The sequence below is a fragment of the Centruroides sculpturatus genome, unplaced genomic scaffold (genome assembly GCF_000671375.1).
Source record: "Centruroides sculpturatus isolate CEXI.00-Female unplaced genomic scaffold, Cexi_2.0 scaffold661, whole genome shotgun sequence".
NCBI classification, from domain to species: domain Eukaryota; kingdom Metazoa; phylum Arthropoda; class Arachnida; order Scorpiones; family Buthidae; genus Centruroides; species Centruroides sculpturatus.
This window is the reverse complement of record NW_019384963.1, coordinates 141,935-160,867: the sequence shown is the minus strand read 5'-3', so window position 1 is coordinate 160,867 and position 18,933 is coordinate 141,935. Positions and strand designations below refer to the sequence as shown.

The 18,933-nt window shown below is 27.5% G+C and overlaps 1 protein-coding gene across 5 annotated transcripts in view; it reads right to left on the bottom strand.

Moving 5' to 3' along the window:
- Nucleotides 1–18,933, bottom strand: part of LOC111632473 (poly(A) RNA polymerase GLD2-like) — a 91,452-nt gene that overhangs the window by 31,771 nt on the left and 40,748 nt on the right. For 4 of the 5 annotated variants that reach the window (XM_023376890.1, XM_023376893.1, XM_023376892.1 and 1 more), the window contains one exon: nucleotides 14,556–14,619. In XM_023376890.1, coding sequence (XP_023232658.1) covers nucleotides 14,556–14,619 — 64 coding nt within the window. Of the gene's footprint in view, nucleotides 1–7,644; nucleotides 7,709–14,555; nucleotides 14,620–18,933 lie in introns of all 5 variants that reach the window. The other variant, XM_023376891.1, reaches the window with a different exon arrangement.

Sequence of the window (18,933 nt, the reverse complement as noted above, 5' to 3'; positions counted from 1 at the left end):
CCTCCTAACGCTAAAACTACTTAACCCACCTCCCCCTACCACTACTCTCTTCAACCATTAATTTTTTTTTTTTTTACCAAGTTGAAATCTATAAGAAAATGTATGAAAATCATATGCAGTTTTTTTACTTGCAGACCTGTGTAATCAAACTTACAATGAACTGTAATGTTTCTATGTATCATAAAAATGTTATTTATAAGGCTTGTAAAATTTTTTACAAGTAATACAGTATAGTAAAAAAAGTTATAAACTAAATATCACGTACCTTAGAAAAAACCTTTAACCGATGCGAAGTAAAAATTTAATGGTACAAACGTTTGTACCATTAAATTTTTACTTCGCATCGGTTAAAGGTTTTTTCTAAGGTACGTGATATTTAGTTTATAACTTTTTTTACTATACTGTATTACTTGTAAAAAATTTTACAAGCCTTATAAATAACATTTTTATGATACATAGAAACATTACAGTTCATTGTAAGTTTGATTACACAGGTCTGCAAGTAAAAAAACTGCATATGATTTTCATACATTTTCTTATAGATTTCAACTTGGTAAAAAAAAATTCCAACTTGTCAATTTTTTTTGTTACACTCAAGTTTTTTGTTTGTATTTAGTGTAAAATTCCTAGTTAACTTAAAATTTAGTATTCTTTTTTTATTTAGAAAATGGCCTTAAAACAAAGACATTAATTCTATCAATTATAGCTGGACTTGGCAATAAATAAATAAAAAATGTTAATGGTTGAAGAGAGTATAGTAGACCCCCCTATAACGCTTAGATACGTTCCACGTTAATCGTTAACTCTCCGTTGCGTGGCGCTAGACGGCTGAGATTATATATATAATTATAATATAGTTACAATAAATTAAGTTAATATATAATTATATATACAGTACCTAATTTATATATAATTTATATATAATACTGTACAGACGATAGCAAACTCTATTTAGCCACCTAAACAATCCATAGCATGGCACAGGGCGGAGGAAAGTAGTTCAGCTGCTCATCCACTATTGGACCAGATTCCATCAATCTTGTCGCGACACGAGTCAGCGACGATGTTTTAGGAGTTCCTTTATACGAATATTGCTACAATTTTTTCGCTACGTTATAGGAATTTCCATTATAGGGGGAGGTGAGTTAAGTAGTTTTAGCGTTAGGAGGAAGGTCGCATGATCGTGTAGAAACAGGTTAAAAGTTGATAGTGAGTAATTTTACTGGTAAGATTGAGCATGTTTCAACATGTTATCTGGGATACTAGGAATAAATATAAACAACCTGCTGTTGGATTAGATCATGTTTCAACAAGCTAAATAAGTTCAGTATCTTGCTGGCCATCTAATGCCACACGAACAAGCACAGTAGCATTCGAATGCTACTGTGCTTGTATTTTTATTTCTGGAATATGGCTCGCAGAGGGTGTGTAATTTCTCCCAACAACTTCTGTTATGTTTGTGATGAATACATAGTAAAAAGTCAACATCCCCTTAATCTGATCCCCTCTTTTTGGAAACAATGGAAGAAAAGGAAAAAGAAGCATGGAACCCTTTCAAGAATGTAGTGCGTAAGTTTTTAAGGAATACTAAGGACCCTGACTACAAAACTAATGTACAATGCATGTTGGCAGCATATGAAGCTCGAGGATGCAAAATGAGCTTAAAAGTTTATTTCTTACACTCCCATATTGACTATTTTCCCAAAGGGAGCCTACAGTGAAGAACAGGGTAAAAGATTTCACCAGGATGTCTGTGATATTGAGAGATGTTACTAAGGAAAATGGGATGTCAATATGTTAGCTGACTACTGTTGGATGCTCAATCGAGAAACCAGAGAAGGAAATCAGAAACAAGTTCAGAGAAGCATGAAAGAGAAGAAAAGGTGTCGTAAGAAAATAGAGCAGACCTAAAATTGTATGTAAGTATCAAACAATTTTTTGATTAGTTGTAAGAAAATATAAAATATTTAGTTCGTTGTAATAAATAAGATATATAAGATAATAAATATTTGTTTTTATTTTGCAAAAAACCTATACATCATGGGATGTTACGGAAGTCATTTTTAGAATCTCTGATCTTTAAAACATAATTCAGCAAAAAAGTCCTATGCAGATGAAAAAAAAATTTTTTTTGCAGACCTGTGTTATTCTTCAATTGCCTGTTATTGATTTACAGAGTTAGATGTTTCTCACCTTAATACTAATGCATAATGAACTAATGAATTTATGCAAATAAAATTTGCCATCTCCATTTTTAATGGAAATGCAATTGTCATAAAGTCACAGCTTTTGCTTATTGGGTTGTTCAAAGTGTTTTTTTTCCCACGAAAANTTATTACATAATACATAATATTTTTATTATTACATAAATAAACATAGTAAGAAAGTATATATTTTTTTATTTTTAGGGGTCTCCAGAATGAATTAATTAAATTCCCATTAAAACCTATGGTAAATCGATAATCGGTTAACGAACAATTCGGATAGCAAACAAAGTCTTGGAACAGATTATGTTCGTTAACTGATCATCCATTGTAGTTATTTGCATTTACAAGCAAAAAATTGTAGTTAGGATGTTTCTATTAAATTATGTACAAATATGAAAAGTTTAATTCAAATTTAACAAAATTATACATTTATTCATGTGTACAATGTTGTATACATTGACTAAACATTTTTATGTTAAACTAATCTAATTTTTTAAAATATATATTTAATGAAAGCTTTTCCAAAAGTTTAAAGTGTATCCAATGATGAACTGAAGTAGCTCAAAAAAGATTTTATACGAGTAACTAAAAAGGCTACATGAAATAGTCTCATTACCAATACAAATTATTGAGTCAAAATATGACCATAACCAACAAGTTCTTTTCACAAAACTGTCTCAGGTTTTTTTTAATTACTACAAACTTTTTAAACTACTATTTTCAATAAATATCACTATGATTTAAAAAAAAGAAAAAAAAAGGAATTCTACTGGAAATCAATTACAACTACACTGATCAAATAAATGAAGTTTGCTTGCTAAATTCAAACGAATTATGACAATGATAAGGAAAGTTTAACTCCAAACATGGTCTAACTGATTTTTATGCTACTATCTTTTGCTATCACTCACTGTGGTCTAAACTATTGTGAGAATTCGGACTCCTGTGTAAATTTTCACACATTGGTAAATTTTTATTATTATTTCTCTTTTTCCCCCCATCAATGAAGTAAAAGTTAGACCTTTTGACATATAAGTGTACCGCATCACTTCAAAGGTGACCTAAACATCTTTGGCAGTTCTCCCCTCACAACAGGAGATTATTCAGTTCCACCTTCATTATAATGTACAAATCAGTAGCCAATTGAAGAGAAAATCTCCACCTGTTACATGATAGAGAGTAACAGGATGACTCACAATTATCATTCAGGTGGCCATGCAGATGTTCAGAACTTAGCTACCTGCAGCAATTAATTTATGAAGTTTGACAACTGGTGTGAGACTTTCCCATCACAAGTAACGAGTAGAAAACATAATAAATCAAAAGAACCGTTCGATGAACCTGTCAGAATAACGTAAACAGCTCGTGACACAAGTCAAGAGTTACATGCGATTGTATCAATTTTCCCCCAATGATTCCCCCTCCGGGACGTGTATAAAAAGGGGTGGCACTTGCACCTCTGGGGAGACAGCCGAAGGCAGCCAGGGTGCGGACAGCCAAAGAGGACACCTCCAGGTGGACACCTCAGCAGCAGACAGCCAAAACGGACAGCTGGCATACACCCAGAAGAGTGGACATCAAGGGACACCCATACCGCTGTACTGTCCGATGCTCCATACCGCCATCCAAGGGAGACTACAATTTGGGACCCGCCAATCCAAGAGTGTTTTACCAATTTCCCATACAACAAGAGCAGGAATCCATGAGTTAAGCAACTAACCCCATTTTGATACTCTCTCTTTCATTCCTCAACACTCTCTCGAACATAGTGTAAGATTCGACAATATTATGTCGTTAGAATTAGATCTTAAGTAGTTAGTTAAAGTCTTATTAGACGGAATTATTGTAACCTTTTTGATTTGTATTTGTTTGTATAAGTTAGTTAATTAAATATGTTCATAGTGTTCAACCTGTGTAATTATTTACAGGTTGAACACTATTCTTATTCATGTGCCTCCCCACTCACATTAGCCATCCTAAACAGTCATATCTAACAAGAGCCGCCGGTAAGTCGGGAGAAGTTCGACGCTCCACCCCGTCGGCTCTCACACTATATTCTGATCCTATTATTGTAAAAATAAAATATTAATACAGTAGAGCGTCAATTATCCGAAAGTCAATCATCCTAAAGAATTCCAGTCGGCAAATTTAAATTTTCGCCAGGCGCTGCAATCTTTGGCTATGTCTTGGGCTACTCAAATATTTTGCGTTTTTGATACTAAATTAACTTCTAAAGTATAATTTTTTATTGTTTTTATATTTTTCAATATATTTATTTTGTTTGTACAAGATAAAAAAATAATTTTTAACGATACAATAGTCTTTGTTAGGCTTAACATCGATGAAAATTCAACGCAAAGCGACATGCAACAGAGAAAAATGTCAAGATGGGATAAATTAATATATTTTTTCGTACATAATCGGTTATATGAAACATCAATCTTCCAAACAACCCCAGTCCCCAACTGATTCGGATAATCGACGCTCTACTGTATTAACTTATATTGCAAAAATGATGACAATAACCAATAATAAAAAAACTACAAATACATTTTATGAAAAAGGATGCACTCTACCCCTCTTAGAAGTTCCAAAACGTTTAACCGAGACACCCTATATGTATATATGAAATCAAAACAATTCTCAATGTGTACTTGTGTATTATAAAAAAATTTCTAACAATGTATTATTAATTAGTAGCAATGGGATGATACCAAAATTTCTCCAGAGTCAAATTCTTTTGAATACTTTCTAAAGTTTATTTTAGTTTAGAAAAATTAACCTTTACATTATGAGCACAATACATAGATTAATAAACATCAAGCATAAGAATGGAAAATCCAGAATCTTTTGAAAGAGACCTGAAATTATCCATTTATACTGTATGTGGCTAAGCATGTTTTTATTGTGTACTACAAAATAAATTTCTAATCTTATTTCTGATAACATTAAGGGTAGTGTTGTAATATTAAAAGAAATTACACCTATTCTCTTTTAGTCAAAGAACTATCCCATTGTGTCATCTGGGGTCACCATCTTTGGAAACTGCTTTGTTAGCTGAAGCGATGATCAGATGGTAAATGAGAAGATGCATTTCTTTTTTATGCTTCTTGTAATCAGTATACCTCTTAAATGCTTTAATTACATCATATTTAACAGTAAATAAAATTTGATAAGTGATGTGAGACCAACAATCATCATCATCATTACAAGTTTGCCAATTTTTGAATTCATTCACTTGAACCACAAATGTCTAGACAGACTCATCTTGAAAAATCAATTTTTTAAAATTCAAAATAGCAGTAAACTTAGTGTGAACAAGAATATTTTTTCAGAATCGTGCAAATCATATTTGAAAATTTAATGTATTACACCATCATCTATGAATCATTTCAAAAACTGTCATAATTACAATGAGAAAATTATCATTAAAAATAAACAAATTTTTTGCTTTATACAGACACACTACGGTGACATTTTTCAAACACTTGGCAGATTATTCATCTCTTTATTCAGCCAACTGAATAAAGAGATGAATAATCTGCCAAGTGTTTTGAAAAATGTCACTGTAGTGTGTCTGTATAAAGCAATGTAAACTACAACACGGTTTCATCAGAATCAAATAAACATAAATATTAAAATAATTTTGTATACAGTAATACCTCGACTTACACGAACCCGGAGTTACTCAATTTTCAAATCTTGTCAATTCGTCTTTTGTTTGAGTGCCATGCAACTCCCTCCACACTATTGTTCGGCTTACATGTTCGGACGTGTCGTGTGGAATCGATATATAGCTACAATTTATTTTGTGTTATTTATTTCTGTGTTTGTTATATCTACAGAGACTTGAGAGACTCTACTATGTCATCCAAATGAAGTAGAACTGATTCTTCTGCATCAAACAAAAAAAGAAAAACTTTAATAATGTTAACTTTACATTCCAAAGATAAAGACTTCGATACAAAAATGAAAATTTATGAATTGGCAAAGTTTGATCTACTGGAATCGACGGTCAGAACAATTATAAAAAGGTAAAGAAAAAATTCTCGAAGCCGTGAAAAATGCTCAATCTTTAAATTCAAGCATCATTTGTAAATGTCACGATATTATCACTGAGATGGAAACAATGTTAAAATTATGGTGCGATAATCAAGTAAATGTGAAAAATTGTATAGTAATATAATATGTAATACATGTGTATTATCTAAGATTTTATTAAACATTTTTTTCTAAATTATTGTTTAGTCTCCAGTCCCAATTAAAAATTATTTGTATGTATTTATATGCGAAATTATACCCCGACTTACACAAATTTGACTTACATGGTTATAGCTCGGTCCCACCTATCGCATAAGTTTGGGGTATTACTGTAATAATATTTTTTCAATCAAAATATTATTTTATTTATATTTTAAACTGTTTTGATGATCACCAGCCTTGATTTGAAACTCATCAATGTTAACTAACTTATAACTTAAATAAAATCTTAAAAATTTTAAAAGCAGGAAAATTTATACAAAAAAACAAAAATTAATGAAAATACTGAAAAATTAAAATAAATTTAAATTTGATTATCTTGTGTACAAAACAACACAAACAATTTCCATAGTTATGTTGCAAAAGAAAACAGTTTTAATTACAATTTTTTAAATTAATTGAGAGTCAAAAACTGCAGACAAAATTAAATAAAATAAAAATTATTAAAAGTAATAATTAAAACTCTGGCCTTGAAACCAAAATTAATTAAAATTAAATCAATTTAAAATTAAAACAATGTTTTTAAAAACTGTTTAAAGTAATTTGATCTACAATTTGAAAATTTAAAAGTTGTTTTGAAATTTATGTTATTTGTGTGCAGTGGTGACAGAACATTTTGGTACAATCTCTCATTGCTCTGACTACACAAAAGAAAAGTCCACCACAACAGACATCACCTTGTATATGGGAGCGTACTCTCTGCTTAATTGAAACTTTCACCCCAACAAACTAATACTTAATCATTAATATCGTAATTTAAAAAATTTTTAATTTTTGATTGAAACAAATAATTAATTTTCTTATAAAATGAAAAAGAATTGTTTTTAAGAAACTGAAATCATGACAAGATTTGCTCAATTTCCAGAAAATGCCCGATTTTTCCAATTCCAATTAATTGTCTCATCACTATTAATTAGTATTTTGATTATCAAAAATTATATTGTATATTAAAACAAAAATAACTTATACAATTATTCAATGTAATGATTATCTCATTACTAACAATAGGGTCTACATTTTTGCAATTGTGATTTACCAACTAAAGCTAAGCCTTTATTGTATTTATTTTCCTTTTTTTTTTTTATGTAATCTCTGTGGTTGGTGAGGAATGTCTGTAGTTTAATATGACAAATTAATCCTTAGCAATTAGTATAAGGGTAAAAAAAATATCACTTACTGCATTTACTTATTATCTTAAAAATGTATTTTAATATCTGAGTTGCTTCTGTTTGTTGATCAACCTGTAAACATTAGAATTAATCAGAATATAATAAACAAATTATAGATTACTTTCCATATACTATAAATAAAGAAATTATAATAACTGGAACCAAATAAATGATTCCAGTAGTATGTGAATCCCCCTACACTACTTTATCAATATACAACAATTAGTGAATAACTCTAAAATCAAAGTTTTCTTCTGTAAATTATCACAATTAATCACACTTTAAATATTTTCAACCTTTTATAACAATTAAGAATCATTTATATAAATGTGTTGATAAATAAACTAAGGATTTAAATAAAATTTTTAAATTATGTATTTTGTTGCTTTATGCCTGTTGATAAAATTGCAGAAACACACATTAATAGAGCACTCATAGAATTTTAGAAGTAATAAACAATTATTGTTCAAATTATTGCTTGCAATTTTGGTGAACACACATTTTTATGGAAGAAAATGTCTTATGTATTGTCGTGTTATACATATTGTATTTTAAATACAATGAATCTTAAAATCAGTATAGTTTATAACTTAATAATACTTATCATCTGCACATCGGATTTAACTAAATATCACGTACCTTAGAAAAAACCTTTAACCGATGCGAAGTAAAAATTTAATGGTACAAACGTTTGTACCATTAAATTTTTACTTCGCATCGGTTAAAGGTTTTTTCTAAGGTACGTGATATTTAGTTAAATCCGATGTGCAGATGATAAGTATTATTAAGTTATAAACTATACTGATTTTAAGATTCATTGTATTTAAAATACAATATGTATAACACGACAATACATAAGACATTTTCTTCCATAAAAATGTGTGTTCACCAAAATTGCAAGCAATAATTTGAACAATAATTGTTTATTACTTCTAAAATTCTATGAGTGCTCTATTAATGTGTGTTTCTGCAATTTTATCAACAGGCATAAAGCAACAAAATACATAATTTAAAAATTTTATTTAAATCCTTAGTTTATTTATCAACACATTTATATAAATGATTCTTAATTGTTATAAAAGGTTGAAAATATTTAAAGTGTGATTAATTGTGATAATTTACAGAAGAAAACTTTGATTTTAGAGTTATTCACTAATTGTTGTATATTGATAAAGTAGTGTAGGGGGATTCACATACTACTGGAATCATTTATTTGGTTCCAGTTATTATAATTTCTTTATTTATAGTATATGGAAAGTAATCTATAATTTGTTTATTATATTCTGATTAATTCTAATGTTTACAGGTTGATCAACAAACAGAAGCAACTCAGATATTAAAATACATTTTTAAGATAATAAGTAAATGCAGTAAGTGATATTTTTTTTACCCTTATACTAATTGCTAAGGATTAATTTGTCATATTAAACTACAGACATTCCTCACCAACCACAGAGATTACATAAAAAAAAAAAGGAAAATAAATACAATAAAGGCTTAGCTTTAGTTGGTAAATCACAATTGCAAAAATGTAGACCCTATTGTTAGTAATGAGATAATCATTACATTGAATAATTGTATAAGTTATTTTTGTTTTAATATACAATATAATTTTTGATAATCAAAATACTAATTAATAGTGATGAGACAATTAATTGGAATTGGAAAAATCGGGCATTTTCTGGAAATTGAGCAAATCTTGTCATGATTTCAGTTTCTTAAAAACAATTCTTTTTCATTTTATAAGAAAATTAATTATTTGTTTCAATCAAAAATTAAAAATTTTTTAAATTACGATATTAATGATTAAGTATTAGTTTGTTGGGGTGAAAGTTTCAATTAAGCAGAGAGTACGCTCCCATATACAAGGTGATGTCTGTTGTGGTGGACTTTTCTTTTGTGTAGTCAGAGCAATGAGAGATTGTACCAAAATGTTCTGTCACCACTGCACACAAATAACATAAATTTCAAAACAACTTTTAAATTTTCAAATTGTAGATCAAATTACTTTAAACAGTTTTTAAAAACATTGTTTTAATTTTAAATTGATTTAATTTTAATTAATTTTGGTTTCAAGGCCAGAGTTTTAATTATTACTTTTAATAATTTTTATTTTATTTAATTTTGTCTGCAGTTTTTGACTCTCAATTAATTTAAAAAATTGTAATTAAAACTGTTTTCTTTTGCAACATAACTATGGAAATTGTTTGTGTTGTTTTGTACACAAGATAATCAAATTTAAATTTATTTTAATTTTTCAGTATTTTCATTAATTTTTGTTTTTTTGTATAAATTTTCCTGCTTTTAAAATTTTTAAGATTTTATTTAAGTTATAAGTTAGTTAACATTGATGAGTTTCAAATCAAGGCTGGTGATCATCAAAACAGTTTAAAATATAAATAAAATAATATTTTGATTGAAAAAATATTATTACAGTAATACCCCAAACTTATGCGATAGGTGGGACCGAGCTATAACCATGTAAGTCAAATTTGTGTAAGTCGGGGTATAATTTCGCATATAAATACATACAAATAATTTTTAATTGGGACTGGAGACTAAACAATAATTTAGAAAAAAATGTTTAATAAAATCTTAGATAATACACATGTATTACATATTATATTACTATACAATTTTTCACATTTACTTGATTATCACGCCATAATTTTAACATTGTTTCCATCTCAGTGATAATATCGTGACATTTACAAATGATGCTTGAATTTAAAGATTGAGCATTTTTCACGGCTTCGAGAATTTTTTCTTTACCTTTTTATAATTGTTCTGACCGTCGATTCCAGTAGATCAAACTTTGCCAATTCATAAATTTTCATTTTTGTATCGAAGTCTTTATCTTTGGAATGTAAAGTTAACATTATTAAAGTTTTTCTTTTTTTGTTTGATGCAGAAGAATCAGTTCTACTTCATTTGGATGACATAGTAGAGTCTCTCAAGTCTCTGTAGATATAACAAACACAGAAATAAATAACACAAAATAAATTGTAGCTATATATCGATTCCACACGACACGTCCGAACATGTAAGCCGAACAATAGTGTGGAGGGAGTTGCATGGCACTCAAACAAAAGACGAATTGACAAGATTTGAAAATTGAGTAACTCCGGGTTCGTGTAAGTCGAGGTATTACTGTATACAAAATTATTTTAATATTTATGTTTATTTGATTCTGATGAAACCGTGTTGTAGTTTACATTGCTTTATACAGACACACTACAGTGACATTTTTCAAAACACTTGGCAGATTATTCATCTCTTTATTCAGTTGGCTGAATAAAGAGATGAATAATCTGCCAAGTGTTTGAAAAATGTCACCGTAGTGTGTCTGTATAAAGCAAAAAATTTGTTTATTTTTAATGATAATTTTCTCATTGTAATTATGACAGTTTTTGAAATGATTCATAGATGATGGTGTAATACATTAAATTTTCAAATATGATTTGCACGATTCTGAAAAAATATTCTTGTTCACACTAAGTTTACTGCTATTTTGAATTTTAAAAAATTGATTTTTCAAGATGAGTCTGTCTAGACATTTGTGGTTCAAGTGAATGAATTCAAAAATTGGCAAACTTGTAATGATGATGATGATTGTTGGTCTCACATCACTTATCAAATTTTATTTACTGTTAAATATGATGTAATTAAAGCATTTAAGAGGTATACTGATTACAAGAAGCATAAAAAAGAAATGCATCTTCTCATTTACCATCTGATCATCGCTTCNCTTTTCGGTAATAAAAGAGCAAAATATGCCAAAAATGCTGCTTTCGATCTTCCATATTTGATAGGACACAAAAAATAAACAATTGCACAAAATCAAACAAAATTTTTTACAAATAAGCCTTAAAATGCTAGCTGTCAAAATATATAATGATAATACAGTTTAGAATGAAAATGGCGGAAAAAATACGACTAATCCGTCTAGTGGTAAAAAAAAAAAACAAACTTACTTTCCAAACAACCCAATAGGATTTTTATCATAATAATAAACAACAATCATTTAACACATATTTGTATATTACAAATAATAGCAATATTCAAATATAAAAAAGACAACAATTTATTAAACATTACATTCAAATAAAAAAAGAACATAGTAGAATTTCTAGAATTAACAATAAATGTTTAGAAATTTAATTTAAAATAAATAAATCTAATTTGAAATATATTTTATCAAACCATATTTTATATATTCAGAACAGTTTTAACATTATGGAAAGAATTAAATATTGTAACAGGTCCTGGTGCAGGATTTTAAGTGTGTGGAGTTTTAAAAATACCCCCATTGTTTTTTTAGTGACAGTTTATGAAGTAACACTACAGTAGACTAAGGAAGAACTTAATGAGTACAAAACAATGTTATATACAATATACTCTTTAATTCTTCCAAATGAGGAATTAAACCCACAAAAGCCATGTGCATAGCCTTGAATGATAGTAAGTGAACTTAGTATTTTATTTCAAAACGTTTTACAACTAATGTTTGGGAATATTCTACAAACTTAGAAAGTTAATAACAGAAATAAAGACACTCAAAAATTATTTTAGTTTAATGTTTTAACATTTAATTATTAGGTGATGGTGCTGTTTCTTTTACATTCAACATTTTTTGTGTTATAAAATATTAAATTTAGAACAAACGTCAATCTTATCTAAAAGTTAAATCATAACTAAAAAATTACATTGTTACAGAAAATTACAGTGTGTCCTGTGGAAGACATTTTAAATTCATATGACACTTATATGCTATGTAATTTTATACTTAAAAATTTTGTTCGTATAATTGTACATTTTTACCATTAACATTACTTTGAAATAAGAAAATTTGTTGAAACATTAAAGTTCTTAGTATAAGTATTAAACTTTTGCATACCAATCTCAGTTTACACTGTTTTTTTAACACCAGTAAAGGATCATTTCCTGAAAATCATTGCTACTATTTTTCAGAATTTCCAAAACAAAGTAAAATGTAGTTTATTCTAAAACAAACCATTCTACATTACAAAATCATAAATGCAATTTATATTTTGCTTCATTTAATTAATTAAAAAAATCATTTTTTAATTAAAAGACATATATATATTATTTCTTAATTTATTTTTACTTTTGAATTTGGCTACAAATATTTTACAATTAAGAAATTTTGATATATGAAAGCACTAAAAAACATATCATGCAAATTGGAAATTCTACAAAGCATCTTTTCAACAAAATGTATCATGAAAGTATTATGATTCCAAGTTTCACATAATCAAGAAACAACTACTACTTGGACACCAAATTTATTTATTTCAAAATGTTTCTAGTCTTACTTTAAGCCATCTTTAACACACATGCAAGTTAAATGTAGAATAACAAAACAGGATATTTATGAAGTTTATTGACATGCAATATTTTATATTTATATAATAAAAAACTATACATTATAATTAAATTAATCACAATAAAATATGATTCTGAATGATAGTAGCACCACTCCTTGATACCAAGCATCAATATAAATGAAGGTGATACAGTAGACTTATCTGACTCAATTAGCCAAATAATTTTGTTTTATTTAAAAAAAAAATATTAAAAAAAGAAGATTTTTATCATTACTTTGTACTTTTTATTACTGTACATTATTATTAAATAACACTGTAAAAATGTGATTGTAAATGTTTCATAAAACATATGGTTATTCAACAGATCATAGTAATTGCATACATATTGACTTATTTTTGCTAAAAATTTTGTATTAAAACGTTACAAATCAAATTAATTTAGTTATTACATGTACTGTAAAATTTACAGCTAAAAACAAATCACATATGAGATGCACTGAGGTGCCTGACTACACAGGAAATGTCCTATCTTCAATCTTTATGTTATAAAGCTTTTTCCTGCTGCATTAATTCAGATAATTGTGAGTCTACTGTATTTGGATTTGGGAATAGCTCATTTTGATGAACAATATAATTTGTTATCATTATCATTAAATATTTCAAGTTCAAAATTGTCATTAAAATGATTGAAGTACAAATAACTTGCATCACACTACACAAACACATATATATGATTTGAATAAAATTCTTTTTCTGAATGCCAACAAATTTATCTAACTAAAAGAATCTATGGAATATGAAAAAATTATATTTCAATTAAAAAATTACTTTTAAAGANTTAAAAGTAATAATTAAAACTCTGGCCTTGAAACCAAAATTAATTAAAATTAAATCAATTTAAAATTAAAACAATGTTTTTAAAAACTGTTTAAAGTAATTTGATCTACAATTTGAAAATTTAAAAGTTGTTTTGAAATTTATGTTATTTGTGTGCAGTGGTGACAGAACATTTTGGTACAATCTCTCATTGCTCTGACTACACAAAAGAAAAGTCCACCACAACAGACATCACCTTGTATATGGGAGCGTACTCTCTGCTTAATTGAAACTTTCACCCCAACAAACTAATACTTAATCATTAATATCGTAATTTAAAAAATTTTTAATTTTTGATTGAAACAAATAATTAATTTTCTTATAAAATGAAAAAGAATTGTTTTTAAGAAACTGAAATCATGACAAGATTTGCTCAATTTCCAGAAAATGCCCGATTTTTCCAATTCCAATTAATTGTCTCATCACTATTAATTAGTATTTTGATTATCAAAAATTATATTGTATATTAAAACAAAAATAACTTATACAATTATTCAATGTAATGATTATCTCATTACTAACAATAGGGTCTACATTTTTGCAATTGTGATTTACCAACTAAAGCTAAGCCTTTATTGTATTTATTTTCCTTTTTTTTTTTATGTAATCTCTGTGGTTGGTGAGGAATGTCTGTAGTTTAATATGACAAATTAATCCTTAGCAATTAGTATAAGGGTAAAAAAAATATCACTTACTGCATTTACTTATTATCTTAAAAATGTATTTTAATATCTGAGTTGCTTCTGTTTGTTGATCAACCTGTAAACATTAGAATTAATCAGAATATAATAAACAAATTATAGATTACTTTCCATATACTATAAATAAAGAAATTATAATAACTGGAACCAAATAAATGATTCCAGTAGTATGTGAATCCCCCTACACTACTTTATCAATATACAACAATTAGTGAATAACTCTAAAATCAAAGTTTTCTTCTGTAAATTATCACAATTAATCACACTTTAAATATTTTCAACCTTTTATAACAATTAAGAATCATTTATATAAATGTGTTGATAAATAAACTAAGGATTTAAATAAAATTTTTAAATTATGTATTTTGTTGCTTTATGCCTGTTGATAAAATTGCAGAAACACACATTAATAGAGCACTCATAGAATTTTAGAAGTAATAAACAATTATTGTTCAAATTATTGCTTGCAATTTTGGTGAACACACATTTTTATGGAAGAAAATGTCTTATGTATTGTCGTGTTATACATATTGTATTTTAAATACAATGAATCTTAAAATCAGTATAGTTTATAACTTAATAATACTTATCATCTGCACATCGGATTTAACTAAATATCACGTACCTTAGAAAAAACCTTTAACCGATGCGAAGTAAAAATTTAATGGTACAAACGTTTGTACCATTAAATTTTTACTTCGCATCGGTTAAAGGTTTTTTCTAAGGTACGTGATATTTAGTTAAATCCGATGTGCAGATGATAAGTATTATTAAGTTATAAACTATACTGATTTTAAGATTCATTGTATTTAAAATACAATATGTATAACACGACAATACATAAGACATTTTCTTCCATAAAAATGTGTGTTCACCAAAATTGCAAGCAATAATTTGAACAATAATTGTTTATTACTTCTAAAATTCTATGAGTGCTCTATTAATGTGTGTTTCTGCAATTTTATCAACAGGCATAAAGCAACAAAATACATAATTTAAAAATTTTATTTAAATCCTTAGTTTATTTATCAACACATTTATATAAATGATTCTTAATTGTTATAAAAGGTTGAAAATATTTAAAGTGTGATTAATTGTGATAATTTACAGAAGAAAACTTTGATTTTAGAGTTATTCACTAATTGTTGTATATTGATAAAGTAGTGTAGGGGGATTCACATACTACTGGAATCATTTATTTGGTTCCAGTTATTATAATTTCTTTATTTATAGTATATGGAAAGTAATCTATAATTTGTTTATTATATTCTGATTAATTCTAATGTTTACAGGTTGATCAACAAACAGAAGCAACTCAGATATTAAAATACATTTTTAAGATAATAAGTAAATGCAGTAAGTGATATTTTTTTTACCCTTATACTAATTGCTAAGGATTAATTTGTCATATTAAACTACAGACATTCCTCACCAACCACAGAGATTACATAAAAAAAAAAAGGAAAATAAATACAATAAAGGCTTAGCTTTAGTTGGTAAATCACAATTGCAAAAATGTAGACCCTATTGTTAGTAATGAGATAATCATTACATTGAATAATTGTATAAGTTATTTTTGTTTTAATATACAATATAATTTTTGATAATCAAAATACTAATTAATAGTGATGAGACAATTAATTGGAATTGGAAAAATCGGGCATTTTCTGGAAATTGAGCAAATCTTGTCATGATTTCAGTTTCTTAAAAACAATTCTTTTTCATTTTATAAGAAAATTAATTATTTGTTTCAATCAAAAATTAAAAATTTTTTAAATTACGATATTAATGATTAAGTATTAGTTTGTTGGGGTGAAAGTTTCAATTAAGCAGAGAGTACGCTCCCATATACAAGGTGATGTCTGTTGTGGTGGACTTTTCTTTTGTGTAGTCAGAGCAATGAGAGATTGTACCAAAATGTTCTGTCACCACTGCACACAAATAACATAAATTTCAAAACAACTTTTAAATTTTCAAATTGTAGATCAAATTACTTTAAACAGTTTTTAAAAACATTGTTTTAATTTTAAATTGATTTAATNTCAACATTTTCAAAAGAAAAGAAAAGGAAGAATTCGAGTTTTATTATTTTAGAAAATTTTTCTACGGATGTTCCATATTCACTTTTTAACTTGTATTTTGAATTTTTTTCCTCCCAATAATTAAATTATTTGGAAGCAATTAGTTGTGCTAACTCGTTTCGGTTAGTTTATAAAAGATCGAGTAGATATTAATGCGTTTTGTTATTCTCAGTCGTTAATTAAACTATTGTTATATTTTTATAAACGAGGACATAAAATCCTCGTAAATCAATAAAATAGAAAATAAAATACTAAATGAAGGACGCCGAAACTTCGTGACTTCTTAATACGTAAAATTTTCAATTTTATTATTTACTTAAAATAAATATTGCGTTAATTAACCAATATTTATTAAACTCTATGGAGAGTGGTAAATAAATAACTTTTTCTGCGATAAATTTGTAAAATTTTCTCTACGTTTCAAGTGGAATTATTAATCGAATAATAATACCGTTTATTTAATATATAAAGATGGAATAAAATTAAAGTTTTTTTGGCCGAAAATATTATCTCATACTCGATAACAGTGTCAAAAAGGTTCAAACGGTCGTATTAGATTTCTGCTATTGTTTTTAACAACGTAATGTTCTTTGTGAATTCGTCTGGCCTATTATTTTTCTCTAATAAGCTATTATATTAGAAAAGTTTGCACTTGGTAAATTTCGTCGATATTTCGAAACGAAGTAAGGTGAAAACCGTTTTGAAATTATCGCTACATCACAGACAATAATAAAGAAATTAAACAAAAGTTATAGAGGAAATTGCATTTTGTTTCTTTCTTATGTAAGAATAGTAATAGAAATAATGTCTTTGGAGTCGGTTCGTTATATTATTTTTATTCCACAATACGGAACCCGATTTAAGCCAGGCCGCATTCCTTACCATTTCGGTTTGTCCAAATTTCTAATGTGTAAATTACAAGATAGAAGCCAATATTTGAAATGAAACCGGTGTCTGTAAATATCTTATCGATTATATCGGTCTCATATCGTTTTTATATTTCGCAGTAGTTTCCATACCCCTACACTTATTGGGGATGTGAAACGATAAGAAATAAATTTACACTGAGAAAAATATCGTATCCATCATTCGTATACAAATTGCATTCGAACCAACTTTAGGATTGTATTAAAATATTGGGTTATTCGGAAAGTAATTTCGTTTTTTTTCCGTTGAAAAACACACAATATTTTTATAATAAATAAATATTTTATTGAATTATATATCGACCATTTTGGTCAAATACCTGTTGTCATCGTTTCTGGTAGTAGCATGATTTCACATTCATAAAAGTTTTGATCGTTGCTTACAAAAAACTGATCCAAGTGATTTTTGACATTGTCATTTCAAGTAAATGTCTTACAGTTAAAAAAATTTGTATAGACCAGAACAAGTAATAATCTGAGTGTGCTGGATCTGGAGAATATGATTGTTGTGATAGCATGTCCCATCTAAGTTATAACAGTTTCTGACAAGTTACCAAAACTTGTGTGAAATTTGACATCATCGTGGTAAAACACCACCTGTTTTGTTGATCAATTCTGACTGCCTTTTCTGTTTGATGATATTACTCAGTTTGTTTACTCAATGGCAGTTTACTTTCAAATCAATTGTTAAATTGTCTAGTAAAAGCACCAAAAAAAAATTTCCTTAAAATCCCACCAAAGAGCATCTCTCTTTAAAAACATGTGGAACCCATATATCAAGCTTTGAAACGAAACCAATTTGTTTCAAGTAATCATAAACAGTTCAATTAGACAAATTTAATCTCTTAGTGATTTCACGTGTTGTTATTTGGCAGTTTGCTTTATCACTACCTTTATTTTGCTTTCATTGGCTTCAACTGGCCATCCAGAACGTGGTGCATCTTCAATATTGAAATTGCCAGAACGAAATTTTGTAAACCAGTTTTGGCACTGTCATTCTGTCAATACAGGTATACCTCAACTTACGTTGTTTCGAGTTACGTTGTTCCCGATTATACGTCGTTTGTCAAAAAAGTATATGGAAAAATAAAAATCAAATTTAAGTCATTTTATTCGACTTTACGTCTGTCCGCCACAAATATTGAAGTCGTAATATCACTAGAAAAATGTTTAAAGCACATAAAATCATATTAAAATATATACATTCACAAGTATGTACTGTATTTACAGTACATGCATTCGTAAATGTAGATTACTTTTTTCTGTACTATATTAAAAACTAAAATTTATTTGTTTGTAAGCTTAAAATAGATCCTTATTAACCATACATTATTAAAAATGCATTAATAAATAAAATACAGAACC